This window comes from Periophthalmus magnuspinnatus, chromosome 14 (genome assembly GCF_009829125.3).
Source record: "Periophthalmus magnuspinnatus isolate fPerMag1 chromosome 14, fPerMag1.2.pri, whole genome shotgun sequence".
NCBI lineage: Eukaryota > Metazoa > Chordata > Actinopteri > Gobiiformes > Gobiidae > Periophthalmus > Periophthalmus magnuspinnatus.
Window position 1 is genome coordinate 6,365,303 of NC_047139.1, and position 20,595 is coordinate 6,385,897.

The window sequence follows — 20,595 nt, forward strand, 5'->3', positions numbered from 1 at the left end:
AATAAAAATAAAAATAAAAATAAAAATAAAAATAAAAATAAAATAAAATAAAATAAAATAAAATAAAATAAAATAAAATAAAATAAAATAAAATAAAATAAAATAAAATAAAATAAAATAAACAGATAATGACATAATGAATTTTAAACACACACACAAACTTAAGACACTAAGTAAGTATTAATTGCAGGGACTGTGTCAAATATTCCATGACTTATCTGTGTCCCTACATAGGAAGTGTATGGAACATGTTCAACTCTAATACTGATTTCTCTTATAACAATTGCAAAACTAAATGTTTGTGTTCTCAATCTGTAACAGACAGTGGCTTCCCAGGTTAAGTCGTAATTGTAGTAATAAGGGCCTACACTAATTTAAGAATAAATCTGGCTACAGTATTTACGCTGGCATTACAGACTCCATTTTAGAACGTCGTGACACCGCTTTAACATAACCTAAATAAAAAGTAACAAACGGAAGAAAAACTTTATAGGTTTACCTTGCTGATGTGTTTCTTGAGGCATTTTTCCCAGACTCTTCCACGTCGCTGTCCTCACTGCTGCTAAGTTTAAGGTCCTCTTCCAACGGCCTAAAACAAAATCAACATCGACCCTGAATTATATCAAGTATTAAGCATTTAAATGATAGACTTATAGACAAATACGTCCCTCAATTTGCGCAGTGTATTCTACAACGCTTTGAGTCTCCTTTGAGAAACAAATTACTAAACAAACTAAACTAAACTAGAGATTAACAGCATGTGCATTTCCACAGAATAAGCCTGGGTGTAGTGTTTGATGTATTGATGATGGAAATTAGGTGTAATCGAATACTCAGTAACTCTTTTACATATGTTTCTTCAAAGCACATTCAAAATAAAGGTTTATCTGTATCTGTACAGGACAAAAGGACTCACGTTGGTTGGTCTTCACAAGCTTTGGACTGATGGCTGCTTGAGCTTTTGGAGGAACGTTCTGAAATTTAACACATAATAAGTCATCCAATGCAACTTTTCTATTTATTTTATTTAATTATGAAAGTGTACTTACTGTGACCGCTAGGGAATGGATGAGAGTCCTAAATACAAAACAAAAAACATAATTAATTTCACTGTTTACATCTTTTTTTGTTCTTTTAACCAGCCAAAGGACCATTTTAGATTTAGAACTTGTATAATAAGTATAATAAAAAGATAGTTTTGTTAGTCTTGTTTCTGTTTAGTTGCGGTACAAGACGCTCTGTTCTGGTCACACTGTATTTATATGGGCTCAAAAAATGAGTGTGGTCATAACACTAGCAGAGATCAGGATCATTCTAAAAATAAAAGCTCTAATTTTGTCTTATTTATGCATTTTTCTGCACCAATACCTGTTCAAATGAGTCATATAGTTCAGATACTAGTTTGAGTGAGTAGTTTTGAGATAATGAGGATGAGAGCTCTGGAAAAGTATTAAGATTCTACGTCATTGTTGATAACTCGACCTCAAAGATCATCTGCGGGCTTTAAATATGTTTTTTTTCCAAGCAAAACTCATTAAATTCATGGAAAAATGAGGCAGCCTGAACTGAAGTAAACCCAAACTAATTTGACTTGGTTGTGTGAAGAGCCTTAGGGCTGTAACTACAATCCTGTTGACACATTTACAAATGAACAAAACCAGACTGCACTGTCTTGTTATTTTGTAAAAGTGACACTAATACTACTTACCTTAGTGGGGAAAGGGAACTTTGAAGGCTCAGTTTTGCAGGGCGTGTGGATTGCTGTCAATGGAGGAGGCCACGATTGAGTCATTTCCTGGAAAAAAAAAAAACGAAGTGCAGACAGATTAAAATTAACATTGAGGAAAACACCTGACACATAACAGCTAATAACTGTAGGTGGTAATGTACCTTCAGAATCTCATCCACACAATTGGGGTCACTGGAGCCCTAAATGGACAAAAAAAAGATAAATCAAATAAAATAAAGCAAAGGTGACAACTACTGAGGATTTCTTTTTGGACCTACCAACCCCATGTAATAAAATCTTATGAGAATTATGGCCTTTAAGTTTTCTATAGAAAAGATTAATATACATTTAAATACGTGTTAAATGCAATAGTTACAATATGCAGACAGCTAGGTTTGCATCTCTTAATATTAGTTGATGATTGGCAATTAAATGTGACAGTTCTGAGGATGGCTTGCAGCTGGCAGCCGATACATGTCAAAGTAAATACATCTCACTGAAAATGTGGTCTGCCTAAAAGAAATCCAGTATAACTATCGTAAATTAATTAATGTTCACAAAATAATTGAAGGATTTTAAATATTCACCTAGAGGCAGCTAATTTGTGTGCACCAAATTTAAAGCAGGACTAAAACATGGTGTGACTTAGAAAACTGGAATAAATTGGGACTATAGTGAGACTAAAGATGAGACTGTAACCCACTGTGCTATAGGAGAAAATTAGGACTAAAAATGGATGGGTCTAAACTAGCAAAAAACTCTAGTACTACCAGAATAAACCCATGGAGTTATCTCTGGACAAGGACACAATGCCACTCTTAAACATGTCTGATAAATAAGTGGTTAGCATACGCACCCGTACCTCCATGGGCTGTGATGGGATCTTGAGTTTGGAGAGTGAGGCCTTCCCGTTGGACTTCATCTCCCCAACAGTGCTGCTGTGGGAGGGGGCCGTGTAGCTCTCGGACTGGGAGCTCTTGGCCTCAGTGGTCTCCTGTCCGTCCATGGGCCTGACATACGCTGTGGGCTTCTGCTGCATGGAGCCTGGCGGCTTGGACATGAGTGAAGGGGGGAAGGCCTGGCTCGAGTGCTGCCCGCTGGGGAACGTGTGGACCCTGGAAGTGAAATTTAGATTAGTGGATATAATAATGATAATGTAAAAACGCACTGTCAATTTCATGCATCCATCATTAAAGAGGCAGTATTGTGCAAAATAGCAATGTTATAACATTGTTCCCTAATCAAAAACATCCAGACAATTATATCTCCCAGGCCCTATTCAAACCCTCCTTACAGTTAGCTCAGCCCACAAGCCAATCTTACCCATGCTCCAGAACAGCATTTTTCCATAAATATGATGCATGATACAAAATACACTACACCTTCACAAACATGATGTGATGTGCAGTAGCACATTAGTAAAATGCACAGATTATAATGTGATAGTGCTCTGAAGGGGGAGTGACTTGGCATTGGAGAGCAATGGGAAGAGGGACTCAGGGCATCAAAAACATGTTAAACTTACTATATTGTTTTCAGCAGATACAACAAAACAATACAAAAGGTAACATGGTGGCCTAAATATGTTTTGTGTTAGCAATTAATACCCCACAGAAGTGTAATACATCCTCTTTAAGTCTGGATGCCATTCTGTCCCTAGGTTCCATCGATTCATTGTTATCACACACATTCACACAGGCAAGAAGGGAAGTTGTAACACAATAGTACAATACAATAATATAATAATTAATATTATGAAAAAGTGACATTCAATTTTATTTAATTTCATTCACACTGATGAATTAAATCAACCCTTTTAAATGAAAGCATTTTCTTTTCCTTGAAAACTGACAGTTTTGAGGCAATTAATATGCCAAACTTAGTCTTTGGTTTTTTTACATTGCATAATATTTACGGGATTCAAGTGATAAAAAATTAGGACATTGGTATAGCAAATAAAATTTTCCTTTACCCGTTATGGGCACCATTTTGAGGACTTTTGACAACACAACAGATTTAGTAATGTGACTAAAACCCATAAAACAAATTTTTTAAGACTTAAACGGAAAACTGAATGTCGAGCTATTCTGGATAATTCATTGTAAAGTACCTTCATTTATACTCAAAATGTAGCTTAATCTATGGTCAAAAGTCCTCAAAATGGTGCCCATAACAAGTAATGAAACCCATGAACGCATCAAAAAGAAAAGTGAATTATGATAAATGTGCACAATAGCTCAACATTCATTGTAATGCCTCTTCTTCTCAAACAGTTTTACCTGGAGGGGGAGTCCCAGCTGGCCTCTCTGTCCCGTGGAGACTTGGGCCTGTAGCGGTCTTTGCTGTGATGTTGCTCTGTGGACAATGAGCTCCTACTCGATGAGCTTAAGTTCCCTTTGGCGGGACTCGACGTGTGTGATTTCAAATGTTCAGAAGCGCTGCTATGCTTGCTCGACTTCTTGTCTCGCACCTCCGCACCGTGTCTTTGGCTACTACTACTACTACTGCTACTACTACCGTTACCGCCCCGTTGGCTGCTGTGCCCGCTTTGCAGTCCTGAGCGTTTTTGGGATTGGGTAGAAGAGCCAACCCCTGTGGAAACAACCGGAGTCCATTTGCTCTGTCCGCTGCCACCTGTCCCGCCACTGCGTTGATCCGATCCGTAAAGGCCCGACCCGGATTTGTCCTCGGAAGAAGAGGAGGTGTTGTTGTTGGAGGATTTGGAGAGTTTGGGGAGAGTGTCTGCGCCGATGGGTTCTTTCATCTCGTCGTAGTTTCCAAGCATGCTCTGGATACGGCTCGAGAGTTTGTCCTCTTTGCTGGACTGTGGGACGAAAGCAAAACGGGGAAATGTTAGATCTATGCAGAAGTATGAAATAGTTTTATGGCTCTACTTAATGCCACGATGCAGGCTCTAAGTAAACGATGACACATTTAAAAGGAAAGGAAGTACATAAAGATACAGTAGTAGTCATACAGTGTTCCCTCGTTTATCGCAGGACTTTTGTTCTAAAAATAACCCGCAATAGATGAAGTAGTCAGCTTTTGTATACGTTTTGCAGCTGTAAAACCCCTCACCACACACTTTATACACTTTTCTCGCACAGGTATTAACATTTTCTCACATTTCTCTCTCGTTTAAACTCTCTCAAAGTTCAAAAAACCTTTGTCAGTGCAGAACGTTTCATCGACATTGTGGGTTTTGTCGGGGAGAAAACAAATTGCAAACGTACAGCACTTCAGAGTCACACTGCGATCAAACGTTTATGTAAATTTGTCTGAACACATTCTGTACTGGACAGGAGACACGGCACGGAGGAGACTGATGGACAATGGTCTACAGTCCAACAGCCAATCAGGACGCAGAACACAACGCACGTTCATACACTGTGTAAAAAGCATGAAAAACTGTACAAAAAAATCCACGAAACAGCGGGACCGCGAAAGGTGAACCGTGTTATAGTGAGGGACAACTGTACACCACTTTAAAGATGCACTATGTAACTTTACTGCCATCTGCTTGTCTCATGGAGATACTGGAATGAGCCACATTATGGTACTATAAATACTGGATTCATTAAATTAGAGGAATTTTTAAATTTTGATTTCCAAAAGTATACTTGGCCTGGTGGTGTCGCCTGTTTATTTGTGGAATTGTCTCATAAAATCAGTAATATCTCCATGGAGGCAAGACAGTGGCAGATCCTCCATTAGAAAAAAGTTACATAGTGCAACTTTAAAGCATACTGTAAAGTGGTACCCAAAATGACAAATAAGATTCCAAAATCAAATCAATCTGTTCCATATTAAGTTCATTGTTAAAGTTAAAATCTCAATATTTGCCCCATTGACAGTTACAAATACTAAAACCAATACTACAAATTGAACCAGCAAATGTCAAACCTCATTAAAAATCCTCTAAAATTAAGAATAGTTCATTTAAAAAAATATAAATGGCATAAAACATCTGTTGAGTAAAAATACCTACAGCCTTGCAGGAGGAAAAACGTTTACTATTAAATCCCTAGTTAAAAAGTTGCACAACCAAGAGTAAAAGCCAAAAATAAAACCGCTTTCGTTCAAAAATCAACGTGACATTTTGTGGATGTCAATAACAGGGTCAAATAGGTTAAATTTCAGGCTTGGTTCCTTATTGGTCAATCTCTGTGTAGCACTGATTATTCAAAGTGTTGTAGCGATGATTCAATGAGATTTCGTGCAGCACAAATCGTGTTAAAAGCAATCGAATACATGTAATCATCTGGACCACCCCTAGAGCCCATCCCCACCTCCCTCTGAGCTTTAATCAATCATGTTAAATTGTCAGCTTTTCAGGAGGCCGGTGTGAAGTCAGTAAATGGCCTGGAACTGTTGAAAGTATCTGGTTTCAGTCTTAAAGGAAACACAAACATGTCTTTTGCAGCGGGACTCGTACTGGTCACTTCAGAGCACACCTCCGGCTCCTGTTTGTTAGGACTGGCTCTCGCTCATGGAGATTCACGTGTGATTTTAAAAGGTTGGGTTACGCACAAGAATTTAAAAACAATGAACATTTCTACATGAATGTACGCCATTAGTCAAATATATATAGAGTAAACCGCATTGAGACTTTGACTGAAAGTGGACATTTTAAGTAAAAGCACATTCATTAAGTAAGAACTAAGCATAATTGATAAAACTGTACATTATCAGCGTACATTATATATCTTTTTGTTCTGTTCTTTTCATTTCTTAAGCTCGTTTGTCAAAATTATAAAAGACATATAAACAGCTGGTCATTTTCCCTAAACTTTAACCAAACAAATTTCTGAAACAATGACAAATTTCAGCTTGTTGCCAATAACCACACACACACAAAAGTCAAATATTTAAAAGTAAAAACATTAAATAAAAATAAAAAAAGAATTACATCTTATCTTAGTATGACTGGGTTTGGCTTCAAAAACAAAAAAATACTCTAATACTGCAATGCAACTAATCAAGCTACTCAGATTATGTATACATCCAAGTATTATATTTTCTCGATAGTACTTCTTTGTCGTTCTCACGTTACTCTACTATTACTTTACAGCAGGGGTGTCCAAACTATGGCCCGGGTGCCAAATACAACCAGCAGACAAACTTTCATTGTCCTTAAAGCCTCTTCTTAAACTGGCCCAACTGAACATAGACATTTTTTACATTTTTACAGCAAATGTAAGTATTTCTACCACTATAACCTCAATTACAACACATTTCATTGTAACAAAGACCTAAAATTAATGTTTCACGCCTTATTAAAGGTGTGGCGGTACTGGGAAACTATTTTACACTATTTTAAACGCACACATCTGAGTCATAAACTGTATTACACTCTCTTCCACTTTTCAAATCCAGACTCAAAACTCACTTGTTCAGACTGTCCTACCTTTTGTAACCAATCACACGTCTTTTATCGATCAGTTTTTTGTCATGTTTTATTGTATTTGTATGTTTTTATCAATTTTTTTTAATCTTGTTCAGTGTCCTTGGGTGTTTTGAAAGGCGCTTATAAATAAAATGCATTATTATTATTATTATTATTAAGCACCGGTCTGTGGCCTTGCGCTTCGAATACGTTGGAAGAAGTGATAGAAGATAACCACGATATTTCTGCTTCGTACAACCACATCTGCTCCATTCAAACATAGGAGCGGCTCCGTTGGTTAAACTGATAATAAGGGCTTTCCAGTCTGGACCGAGAAGATATAAAGACTTCAACACTGGCCCGTAAAAGTCCTCCTGACCTGAACGTACATGTGTGAGGCAGGACACAGCTGCGGCGAAAGAAAACAGCCAACTTCCAACTTAGCGAAGCAGAGAAATGTCAAACGAAAGCTTATGTAAGATTCAGACAGGCGTATAGAGAGACACGAGGAGGGAGAGAAAGAAAGGATAGTGGAGTTTGGAGGTATCGGTTTACTTCAGTGTTTTAACTGGCAGGAATGTGGTGACCAGAGTTGAAAGAATTTGAACATTTTTGGGTAATGTAATTTGTTATAAAATCAATCATACGTTTAGATTTTAACAGAGCACTGAAATATAACTGAAAAAACAGACCTCTACTCTTGATTTTTGTGTTAAAATACTGGTTTTAGACATCGTAATACACCATAGAGACAGAATAACTCGTCAGTAATTACCTTTTAAATAGTAATTTCGATTGGATTGATTACCCTGGCAGCTCTAGTGTTTACAAAGCTTAAGAAACAAATTTGTGGATGGTTAGTTTAATAGTTGCTTTAAACAAATGTAACCAAAGGGCTAAAACACATCGTTAATCAAAATACACAATACATCATGTCCAAATCGCTACAATTTCTTAGTAAAATTGGAGAGATTTCAAGTATTTTTGTTGTAATCCTATAAATTTTGAACTGTATAGGGTTGAAAAACTAACTTCTATCGCTAGTTATTGGTTCATTCGGCTAATTATTGGACTATTGAATGACACCGTCTATTCAAAAAATGGTTTACTGGGATTATTTTTACACCATTGTTATTGTGTCAGCAGCATAAAGTATTTCAATATCATCGTTTATCGCAGTATATCTTTAAAAGTGTTATCGTGACAGGCCGACATCCTTCCATTAGCGGTGATTTGAACTTGAGTCTAATATTAGCCTACCTCAGACAGACTGTTGCGTTGTATTGTCCCCCAGAGAGCTCAATCATGACTACTTCAATAAAGTGGTTTCTTTAAAGTACAACTGACATGGGCACCTGACACTACAAAGAACTTACATAACCTCGACAGAACTGAAGAGGCGGCTTGGATGAGCGGCGAAAACGTCTTCACTCCTACAACTTTTTGGTCCAGCTGACAGATTTTACTTTTGGCTTTTACGATGGATCGGACCTGGACGACTGAGGGAATACACAGAAACTTGAATAGTTGGCAACCGGCATTTTCATTCGATAGTTTACAATTATTTTGTGGTGCCTGTTGATAAAAGAGACTAATCTTCATAGTTGTACATATATCAAATTTGCTCATTTCTACAAACATGTTCTTAATATACTTTAGTAATTTACTTCATATTTCAGTGTTCTGTCGGTTGCTAATAATATTTAACATGTTATAAAATGTGCACTGTGAGTATAATTTTGATTTACAAAAACAAGCCAACTCATTCATACCCACCTAGGCCTGTCAGGATAAGAAATTTTGAAGTACGATATACTACTGAAGAAAATATAACATGATAAACGATAATATTGAAACTGATTTATGCCACTGACACAATAAACGAGTAAAATTATCCCCAAAAAACTATCCGAAATGCACGAAACGGTTGAAAAACACAAACTGCAGTAAATAAACAGCAGAATGAAACACTTTGGTAGTTAATCTGTGTGTATAATGAGTCATAGAAGTTATTAATTCAACCTTTAACGACTCAAATTTAATGGTAAAACAGGAAAAATAACAGCGCGTTCCCGACTAGTACTAAGAAGTATCCACCATAAACACTAACCACCAAAAAGTAGTGCTCCAGCTAACATAAACTGAAGGATAAGTCGACGTAGCGATTATTTCGACAGGCGTATCCCCACACAATACATGCATAATTACCGTTTACTCAAAATTTGCCAGCGCGACATCCTCATTATCTAGTTACTCATCTGCTACATACAAATTCATGATACTGCATTGTTCTACTGGTCTTTAAATCTCCATCAACAACAATCTCCTTTCAACTAAGTGTGACTCTCTTTTCCATATTTACTGCAGTGCCAAGAAGAGGCCTATTGTTTTGGATGTAATCTGTTTTTGACCTTTCACTCTGTTGTAGGCCAAACACGGGGCAGCCCTCCTCCTTATCCTCCTCCTCCTCGTCGGAACCTGTCAGGACGCATTCCTAGTGGCGGCTTTGATGGTGACGGGCTGCTGCCGCTAAGGAAAGAGAGCCACTTACTGCTGTTCGAATCTGGTTAGAGGCAAAGATTAGCCCGGCACAGAGAACTGGAATCAGCTTATTCCACACAAGCTGGTTGGGAAAGAGGAGAGACTGTTCGGAGTGCTGGCCTAGATGTGCGGTTAAGCTACGAAGACATAAGGAGGGGAGAGAGAAACGGAGAGAGAGAGAAAGCAAGAGAGGGGAAAAGAAAAAAGAGGGGAGGGAGACAGAACATGTAGACAACGGGAGAGAGAAATGTGGCAACGTGGGATGCAAAGACGCAGGGGTGAAAAAGAGAGACAGAAAGTGACAGAAAGCAAGCGACAGAAAACAAGGGAAAGAAAAAGAGGAAGCGAGGGAGAGAGACGAGGTGGATGACAGTAGAGAAAGAGAGAAAGGTTGGAGGCGAGGGATACGAAGCCGGGGAGTGAAATAGACGGAAGGAAGAAGACACAGAGGGTACGGACAGAGAGAGAAAGAAAGAAAGAGGAACGGGAGGGAGGCGGAGAGATGCGGAAAGAAGGAGAGAGAAGACGGGAAAGAGAGGGGGAGGGAGAGACGCGCACGCAGCGGGGGGCACTTCCATTTAACTGGCCCGGAGAGGCAGATTAAGATGGCATTACTGCTGGCACTAGGATTGCGTCCAAGGGAAAACAATATGCATTTGGATTATCACGTTCTGCCTGTGAAAATAATATTAAAACGCGGGGCTTGTTAACGCAGTAAGAGTAATAAGAGGAAGATATCTGTATACTGATAAGTACGACAAATTTATAGTTTAAGGCCGTTTGAATCTGAAAAGAATACTAAGAAAATTTACCGGCACAGTCACTCAGAAATCTGTGTTAATCTAAAACACTGACAGGAAATGAGAGCTGCTCGTACTACTAGCGGTTATGATTCTGCAGAAGTGACTAATCCAGTGTTCATTCTGCCTTCGTCTGATATTGTTAGGCTCTTTTATGCAAGACTAAAACGGTAACGGATAAGCAGTGGGTCATATTGACAAAGTTTATGTTATATTTTTCTTTAACACAACATTTGATGGCTTTAAAAGTATTTCAAAAGGTGTGAATGAAGTGGAAAAATGTGTAGAAATACCACTTCATAGTCCAATTTGGAAGGCTGCACTTTACGTTTGTTTCATTTAATTATCAGCTCAAATTTCTGCTGTTTACCTATTTTTTTTAATGGGAAACAACATAATATTCTGTGCTACTTTTGCATAGCGCTAAAACTAAAAGCACAATCCTCTATAACATACGCTTCATTGTCAATTCGCAAACTAAACATTCATAAACACTGGTTAATTATTGCATTTCTCACCTTGTTGGACTGTAAAGAACTGAACAAACGTGACTCATGATTTGCGTGTGTCTGTCGTTAATGCTGACGAAACGTACCACTTTGTACGGCTCAGGAAAAAGAGGGGAGTTAGCTGGAAACGCCTCTCCTCCGCCCTGCTGGATTTCTTGATTTCTCCTTTCACGTTCTTTCATTCGGAGCACATTCCGGTCCTCACGGTTCATGTTGCTAAAAAAAAAACAACACAAAAATATAAATTGTCAGTGTAGTTTTCGGTTTATATTTACTGCACCCTTAGTGATTGTTAATATGAGATGTTTAGGACGTTATTTATCGTAAGTATTGTATTATAAACTCTAAATACTGCTTTGTTTTGCAACCACAATACAGTCATTTACTTTTCAAAATACGTCAGCAGTAAATTTGACGATTTTTTTCCATCTTAAAAATGCAACTATTCACATTTTTAAAGTTTATATTAGTTCACTGCTTATTATTAGTAGCTGGACGTAGCATCTCTGCACTATAATGTTGAATCTTTTTAACACAATGTCGCAAACTCAAAACTACAAACACCAATTGAACTGACTGAGCTTGACCCAGTAGTGACCTTAACAGAAAATACCATCAACATTTTTGCTTACAGAGTTCTGCAAACCAACAAACCAAAACTGAGCTAAAATCAATTTCACTTCCTTTGAGAATCTAAACACATTGCAGTAGAGACAGTACACTGAGTCCATACATCGTAAACATGAGCTTTATGGGGTGACCTGTGGAGAAAGTCGCCTGTAATAAGCTTAGCCAGGTCTGGTGTAGACACACAGAGACACAGAGACATGGAGACACATGTTCTTGTGTGTAAATCTGCCTGCTTCACTGGGAATTATTAAACGTGTTAGTACATTGCAAGTCAGCACTGCAAAGGTAGAGAAAGAGTTTGTGTTATGCAAAAGTACGGGCTCAACACCAAAAGAGTCAAACATTTCTACTATGATTTTAGTAAATGTAATGCACAGAATTCCTTTTTGCTTCAAGGATGTCAAATTTATTCAGTTAATCAAAATGTGAATTGGTTTGAAACTAAAACAACTCAACAATAACAATACAATTCAACATTTCAATTCAATATTACGCTCCAAAACCATAAACTTGACATAAAACGGATTTTATTAGGTTGTTTATGTCACATTTACTTTACTTTTTCCTACAGAAAGTTTAATTTCATGAAGCTGGTCACTTAGTAGAGGAATGGTGGTTCTTGGACATCTATTTCAATCCACTATCGTGCAGCAACCAAACCACCAGTTTTAAAATACTTGCCTATTTTGACAGTTATCTGCAAAAAAAAATAATGCTGACATTGACAAGAAAACTGTTTTAGGTCTTATTATTGTTGTTGTTTGCACTTTTGGCCAATAGAAGCCCATAGCTCTTTTGGTTTACAGAAGTAGTCTGTGGCGTAACTTCAACGGCCACCTATAAAGTTACATAACATTACTGTTGTCTCGGTAAAATATACATACAAAATATACAATACAACTAGAAATACTAATGCTACCCACTTTTTTTCCCTGTACCTTAGGGCCATTGCTCCCATCGGTGTTACATAGTAGTGTTTTGGTGCGTGTTTGTAAGATCTGGAGTCTGACAGTGGTCACGTCTCCTTCCTGTTTTGCTATTGTGGCTGTGCTGACCAGAATACAAAAGAGAACAGCATACAAGCTCATTTTAACCCTATTCTACTAAGATATAACACGTACAACATTTGGATAGGTCCAGTCTGTGATATGAGGGTCACGATAATAGTACACCAACTGTTTTTGGCTGAAAATCTGTCAAACCGCGCCTCTATGTACTTACACAAAGTCGACAATATGACAAAAATTCTTACAATTTTCGCATAGCTATGTTAATTCATATTTTCAAACATAGTACTAGGCTCTACGGCCTTCAGTTACAGCTCAAAACAAACGTGCACAGCTGATCCTCACGTGGACTCACACACACTTAAGTCTTACCTTTGTTTAGTTTGTATAGGGCACTTTAGATCACAGAAAGCGAGGCGGAGCACGTGTTTTTCATTTACGCTTTTACTACAAGGTTACCCAAGCAGAGGAGGAGTATTATGGCGAACTTTACGCAGACTCGTTTGCATACATTTTACGCAGACGCGCGCCACGCTAGATATTTACTACACCGCATTTACTTGGGAATTACGCTTTTACCAGGACTGACGAGGAAGGAGGAGGAATTTATCCGTTTGGCTTCAGCTTTACACGGACGCTGCGGACTGACTGGATGTGGATTTATGATTACGCACTTTGACTTTGAAACACTAAAGGCTCCGCGCTGGAGACTTTATGTGTTTTTGAGTGGATACGTTGCAACTCTGCACGCTGCGTTTTTGGCTCTTTTGTTTTACCGCACGTGTGTTTGGACAAATTTAGGCCTCTGTTAAACGTGAGTGCTTTGTTTGTGCACATGTACGCCTATGTTAAAGAATGGTGACTCTAGTTTGAAAATACCTACCTGTTTTGACAATTATCTGCAATAATAAAACACACTGTCAGTTTTAGGCGTGATTATTGTTTCTAGGACAAGATGTATGCAAGCGAGTCTGTGTGAGAGCCGTTTGTGCCGTTCACTTGTGCAGTGCAGACACGTGACCACTTGCGCTGCCGTTAAATAGGCGCTTTATATATTGGCTAATTGGCGCTGACATTTAAAGCCAAGGAACCAAACGTTGGCACCGAACGAATGCTGTTTTTTCGGTACAAGTACTTACTGAACCTTTTCGGTCGGGTCCTACTTGGATCTGAGTTTTGGTGCTCAGCCCTAATTGTCCCTGTCAAATAAATAAATAAATAAATAAACAAAGTCCATTTGTCACTCAGACCTTGACTAAGAGTGGCTAATACGTGGAGTGGGTGGGGAAAAATGTCTATTTGAGCACAGAGCTACATTAAAAAGAAAAAGACAGACTCATGCTATAGCAATAAACCTTTTTTTTTTTGCTGTGCTCTACTTACACAAACCTAAACTTACATTGTACTCATTCCTAACATAACAAACACTTTTTTTCCCGATCCTTGTTTATCAAAAGCAGTTCTAGGCGTGTCACCTTTGTCCTACGGTTTAAACTCCAGCCAACATCAACTGTGTTTGAGAACATGTTGACAGAATGCGATTAGGCAGCTCCCCGTCGACCTCCTCCTCAAATATAAACAACACAAAACCAGCTACGCTCCTTTTCACCCAATTAGCAGCTCACAGCTCGGCCCAAACACCAGTTCACACCGTTCACTCGCGCACGGCCAATTTAGCTCATCGGCGTTTTAAATTCAAACTGTTGTAATTTTCCATTATTTTGTCACGATTAACTACGTCAACACAACATGCCACAAGGCTAAATTTACGATCTACAGAGTTTTTTATGGTTCACAAAGCGGCCAAGGTCAGAACAGCTGCGATGTCTTTGAACTCGCCATTCACACAATATCAGCCCATTGATGTAGAAGGGGCAACAATGTGAAGACTGTTCTCTGTCAGCACTATTTTAGCCACTGCGGTACAGATGAAATATAGCTAACATAAACAAATATCAACTTGCAACACTCTGCATAGGTGAAATTTGAAAACTACTCAGCAGGATTTTCACTTATGTTTTACCGTCACATAAATTCATTTGTGTTTGGGACTTAACCACCAAAAAATAAACACAAGGGATCCTCGCATTTGTCTTAGTCCACTCCTTTCCTAGCGTAGACGATATTTGTAAAAGAAATTGCACTGAGAACACTCACTGCCAGCTCAGTCCTGGTCATCTTTATCTACGTCAGAGGTATAATACTCCCTACAACCGCATTATAGCCAGACTGGACTGCAGTGGACTGGAAAGGACAATAATATCACTTGAGTTTTCATGTCTCTGGGTGCCGAGTTCTATATACTGATGTCGAATAAGCTTCTCTTGCGTTAGAACTCCAGCTTCACGCTCGTTTTCAGCTCTCACGCTAATACAATTTATTTTACAACACTATTTTGAACTTGGTTTCATGAACAATACGCGTTTCATGCAGTGTGGCTATGAGTCAGTGGCATAAAGTGTAAATATAGGGTGGCACATCAAGACTAAGCAAACTACAACATTACTAATTTCTATTTTTAATGTCCAGTTAATAAGTATGTTTATTAATTACTACTTTATTGAGTGAAAAAAAACAAAACAAAAACTTACAGCTCCGAATGAAAAGAAAATAAAGAAAAAATATAAACTTACAGAATGCATTGTAGTCATGAATACCTTCCTAATCTTAAAAAAGCAAAAAAAAAAATAAAATAAAAAATACACATTTGGATGCTAATATAATATAAACTTTATATTAGAAAGCAGCGATCTGTCAGTGAAGCTTCGTGCAAAACGTATACTAATGTTGACATAAGACGTATAATCATTACTAATTTATGTTTCTAAGTTTCTCCATTGTAAGTTAATGCCTTAAGGGTGCACGCTGCCATGTCGTGTCAGACTAAATGACTAGCTGCATACATAAACGCTGCAGTTAGCGACGGCCTTTTGTAGCATAGAGACACGACCAGGACAGGACTAAGTGAAGAGTCGCCTCGGGCACAAAACCCATTGTAAACAGACTCCTGGTCTATTCGGCGCTAATTGACTTAATTTGAGGGTTGTATTAGTCCAACAACAGGATACACCCTTTTATACAGCGTGGGGCAGCGCTCTCGCAGATCATTATAGAGAGCTGGCAGAACTATTGACTTGCATAATACTGGTAAAAGGACGTTGAAGTAGGGCGGTTTGTAAAGCTAGTTAGCCATTTAGCATCATTTGTCTATTTTATTATAGTTATTTTATATGTAATTATTTTATTTGGTTACTTATTTGTTTGTTTGCTAGTTTTACTATGGCCAAATATGTGTATAAATAAACTAAAAAGGTACCTCTGATTATGTATTGTTGCACATTTAAGAAAAACGCCTATATTGATAAGGCTTTAATTGTATGTTTTTGTTCAATAAAACCAAAGATGTCAAATCCAACAACTTTCTAGGCATCAACTTCAGCTCTCCTGCATAAAACAACAACCTGCTTGGCTTGAAACCGGTTTAAGGTGGATGAGATAAAACTATGTTACGCTGTATAAACAACACTGCTGAAACTTATTTGCCAATTATGTAACATTTCTGATAAGAACGTGTCCTAAAACAAAGATTTTTCACAAACGCAATGCAAACTTTGTACTGAAACTGATGTGAACTACAGCAGGACCAACTGAGAGAAATGTTCTGATACTTTGGTAAATATTGCTTATTCATTGTCAGATTGAACTGCCCACACTTTGAGTATTTCCTGTTGCAACGTGAATGGGATGTCCCAGTTGTTGGGACAATTATGATCTGTTTACAGGCTGTTGAATACGCAACAGGGATTTTTAACATGGAAAATCGCAGCCATTAGGAAAGCGCTGTTCTTTTGTTGTTTTTGTCACATGTAGGGATGGGACGATATTAAATTTTAGACTTACGATTATCGTGGCCAAAATGATTGCGACTAACGATATTATCGCGATAATTATTAACTCGTTAACGTTCCGACGGCCCGGGCCTACTTTACAACTTTACAGCAATGTACATACACTTCTGCATCACCCACACAAACAACCTACACATCAAATGAAAGCTGCGGCGCTCGTCTTTCTGGATATGCAAACCATTTTCACCTGTAATCACCACAGTCCTGACAGGAAAGGCGTTTTTACAGAAAAGTCACAAAGTGTGAATCTGGACTTCACTTACCATTGAGCGCTCTGGTTCTGTCAAACATCAACATATTCACACAAAGTTGGTCTCATTTGTTCCGTAAAGGTCCAGAGAATATATTCCAGTCAAGTAATTATGTCCACAAAAGAAGTTAGAGCCTCCATGTCCAATCTGCTGCAGTAAAGTACTCCAAATACGAAATCTGCTCCGTCACTTCTTTGCATTTCTTTTGCCGATTTCAGGCATAATAAACTTCTGACAGCTCCAACTTTGTCCCCCAGTGCTAAACACACGTGTTAGCTTGTGATTGACACCAGTGTTGGCCAATAAGGTGGGGGTTGTGGGTTACTGAGCCCGCAGACAGCGAATCAGTGCTACAGATGACTGAAAGTTTACGCCCCACTCTTCCCCTTGTAGAATCAACCAATTACATCACACACATTTAGTGACGTTTTCCCCTTACAGCCAATGAGCAGCGGGACAGGATGACGTATCACATGCCATGGTTTTCCGTAAACAGACGTACCCAGAAGAAAATGTGTACTCCTCAATGCCATGTTGTCGAAATCGACCAGTCCTTGTTGCGCCGGAAGTGACGCAAGTGCCCGTCGACGAACACTTAATTTTTTTAATTAAGGCACTTTGGTGAATTGGGAAACGAGTGGATGCAGAAATGTGTGCATAATGGCGCATTTTATGCACTGTTGTTTTGCGTTTTAAACATGACGAAACGGACAAACCAAAGGGAGGACGTGATCGAGGACACTGTGGATGTTTGTACAAGTTAAACTAGAGGCATCTCTGACCCGGAGCGGTTCATGGCAAAGAGTAAAGATCCCACAGTGGACTCAGGAGTAAAGGACCTTATTTTTTGATGGATTGGATGCTGATCGGTAAGAGTGGTTTATTCTGCTATTGACTTAATTGTACGTAAAATATACCGTGTATAATCGTTAGCTTTGCTTCTGTGCACATAGTGCACATGCGGACCATACGCTCTGGCACATTTGTGTTCAGCTGTATGAATTAGACTTAATTTGTCTATTGTTTAAAAGGTGTTGTTTTATTCTGCAGTTTGCATTATTGTAGGTAAAAATATAAGATGTGCACACATTAGCGTCTCATCTGTGTGCATGGGTGGGGTGCGCGCTGGCACGTTCCTGTGGAGAGTTACGGATCAGACGTTGTTTATTGTTGATATCTGGCAGAATATAGTTCAGACAGAGATAAGCACAGAAGCTACAAGTGTCACTGCTATGTCAGAGTGGGCAAACACCACAAACTAACATCTAAACGTTGTATTGGAACTGGAAACATGAGGCAGTGTGATGCCATAAAGGTGATTATAATCGTGCACGATGATCGCGATTATAAAAAAATGCCACGAACGATTAATTGCAAACCTTTTTTATCACGATTAACGATATTATCGTATATCGTCCCATCCCTAGTCACATGACCGATGATTTCGCCACATGGATAAATAACCTGATTTAGCCATAATCTCAGTAATCTTAAGAAGGCACAACGCATTAAAAGGTGCTTGTTTGCAAGAGATAAAGTACTTTAGCAAGAATAACAAGAAAAAGTACATTATAGGAACAAAGCAGAGGCAGCAAAAGCTTTCTAGTTTGTTTACAAGTTAAAACAAACCAAGACTATTGAGCAAATGACTAGCATAGTACACAGTGTTTTTAGCACTGTGAGCTGCTAATGTCCCAACGAAAAGTAAAATGCTAATCAGTAGCTAGCCAAAAAAAGACATGTAATTTAATAGAAAGCGTGGCTAAATTGGTAGGCTAGGTATCAAAACAGTAGGTAAAGAATATAAAGTAATGACATGTTGGGTACGCATGCACTATGGCTTTGAAAACAAAATTATATTTAAGCTATATCTTAAAAATATCAAGTGAAATAGCAGAATTTAGGCATTTAACTGAATCAAGAAAGGCATAAATAATACATAAACATATGGTTAAAGCTGACAGCATCAAGCTAGCATGGACACAACTTTTTCCAGGAACACTTTACAAAATGCCTGCACTTTAATCTACCCAAAGTAAAATACATTTTATCTTGAAAGAATGAAAGTAACATGCAAGATGTGATAAGCCAGTAGCAAACTGCACGTTTTACCAGAGGGGCCATTTAAACTCACGTCACATGTTTTTATGCTCAACGTTTGTGAACAAAATGGACATCTAGCAGTTTTAGCTCTCCATATTATTCTGTCAGCAACTTTTTGAAGTAATGCTACCAACCTCGGTTCAGAATTCAAATTTTTATGTTGTATATTTATTTTAGACACACATTCAAGCCTCTGATTATTGCCCTCCTCACATCTGCTCCTTTAACAAACTTCTACTGGTGTCTGTGTCCCAACTCAAGGGTTCAAAGTTTATGAAAGTCAAAAGTTCAAACGGTTCTATCCCCAAATGAATCATCTCATCTGGGTCTTTCTTTACAAAACCTCCGGCCCTCGCTAAGAAAAAAGGGGAAGGAGTGATGTCTATCTGGAGAACATGGCACACGCTACATGATAATATCTGTAGCCAGCATGACAATTCAAGATCAAAGCTACAACAGAAGACTAAAACAGTGATTTAATTAAATTAGTGAACCAGCTGTACATGCCTTACCCTGACTGAGAGGCCATGGCCCCAACCACTCAAACATTTGAAGGAGGTGGGAGGTAGATTCTTAGAAGATCTTTTAAGCATTGACAAGTTTCCTCGACATGATTGACAGCCTAAATTAAAAGTCCAAGTTAAGACATTGAGGCTTGTGGTGGTCCTTAAATCTATGGAAACTGCATGTATAAAAACAAAAGTTAATGTCCACTCGATACGAAAGGTACAGTGTATTTCCTTGGAGTACAGACAAATCTGACTTAGAGAGGGGAGGTGACTGCAAGTTCTTGGGATGTACCAAGTCAGCAGAGAGTGGGGTGGTGCAGGCCAGGGCAGTAATACAAGTAGAATGAGCTTTTTGAATGCAAAACATGGGTTAAGAGGGAGAACGGGGGAAACACTGTTCTACTTTGTAAATGTTTAAAGTTTTAGGCAGGCATAAATAAGCTTTGCTTCAGCCTATGCCTTTCAGACACAATGAACAAATTCTATATATGTGTATGTGACTGTGACAATGTTTTATTTATTTTCTGTGTGTGTCTGAATAAACTAACTAACTAACTAAAGTTAAGAGACCAGACTACGACATTGGTTTCACAAGTTTAGTTAGAACTCAGTGGCTTGATTTCTTGAAATGCAAATGAGGTTTAAATGCCTCGTTTGATTATAAAATCTGATGAAATGTATTTAGTTAAATTCAATTCTATTTATATAGCTCATTTAAATACAACTTCAGCTGTCCAAAGTGCCTCACATAAAAAGTCTACAAAAACAGATAATGCAAAACTTAGGTAAAGAAAAAAAAACAAAACACTAATAAAACACCAAGATAGCATGTTTAGATAGAATTAAAACATGCTATCAAGTTTTTCAGTCGCTTTAAACTGCGTTAAAGACTGAAAGTATGTATAGGTATATTGTTGTGCCAATGTTGATAATGTAATTCTAGGTTGACTGTAGATTTCAAATATTTGTGTCTGTAAAAGGACAAGAAATATGAAGATTATTTAGTTTACACAAGTCACAATGAAATCCTCTTTGAGATTTAAGCCAAACATTAACACAACTTATAAAACCGCTACTTTTTACACACACAATCCACAACAACAGAAGATAACGCCAACTTTATGACACTTTTATATAACAACCTGAACAATAAACCTTTCCAGAAGCTGTTAGAAAACCAGGGTGAATCCACGTTACAGCGCACCCTGCCTTTGAACATGGA

The 20,595-nt window shown here is 38.2% G+C and overlaps 1 protein-coding gene across 3 annotated transcripts in view; it reads right to left on the minus strand.

Moving 5' to 3' along the window:
• The window catches only part of aff4 (AF4/FMR2 family, member 4), a 51,881-nt gene that overhangs the window by 17,424 nt on the left and 13,862 nt on the right, over positions 1–20,595 (minus strand). The window contains exons 1-9 of one of the 3 annotated variants that reach the window (XM_033979111.2): positions 19,377–19,630; positions 11,052–11,181; positions 4,009–4,553; positions 2,592–2,844; positions 1,891–1,929; positions 1,709–1,795; positions 1,050–1,077; positions 917–974; positions 500–589 (exon numbers count right to left, since the gene is read on the minus strand). In XM_033979111.2, the coding sequence (XP_033835002.1) occupies positions 500–589; positions 917–974; positions 1,050–1,077; positions 1,709–1,795; positions 1,891–1,929; positions 2,592–2,844; positions 4,009–4,553; positions 11,052–11,181; positions 19,377–19,393 (1,247 nt within the window). In that variant the 5' untranslated portion in view covers positions 19,394–19,630. Of the gene's footprint in view, positions 1–499; positions 590–916; positions 975–1,049; positions 1,078–1,708; positions 1,796–1,890; positions 1,930–2,585; positions 2,845–4,008; positions 4,554–11,051; positions 11,182–19,376; positions 19,631–20,595 lie in introns of those variants that run through there. The other 2 variants (XM_033979110.2, XM_033979113.2) reach the window with 2 other exon arrangements.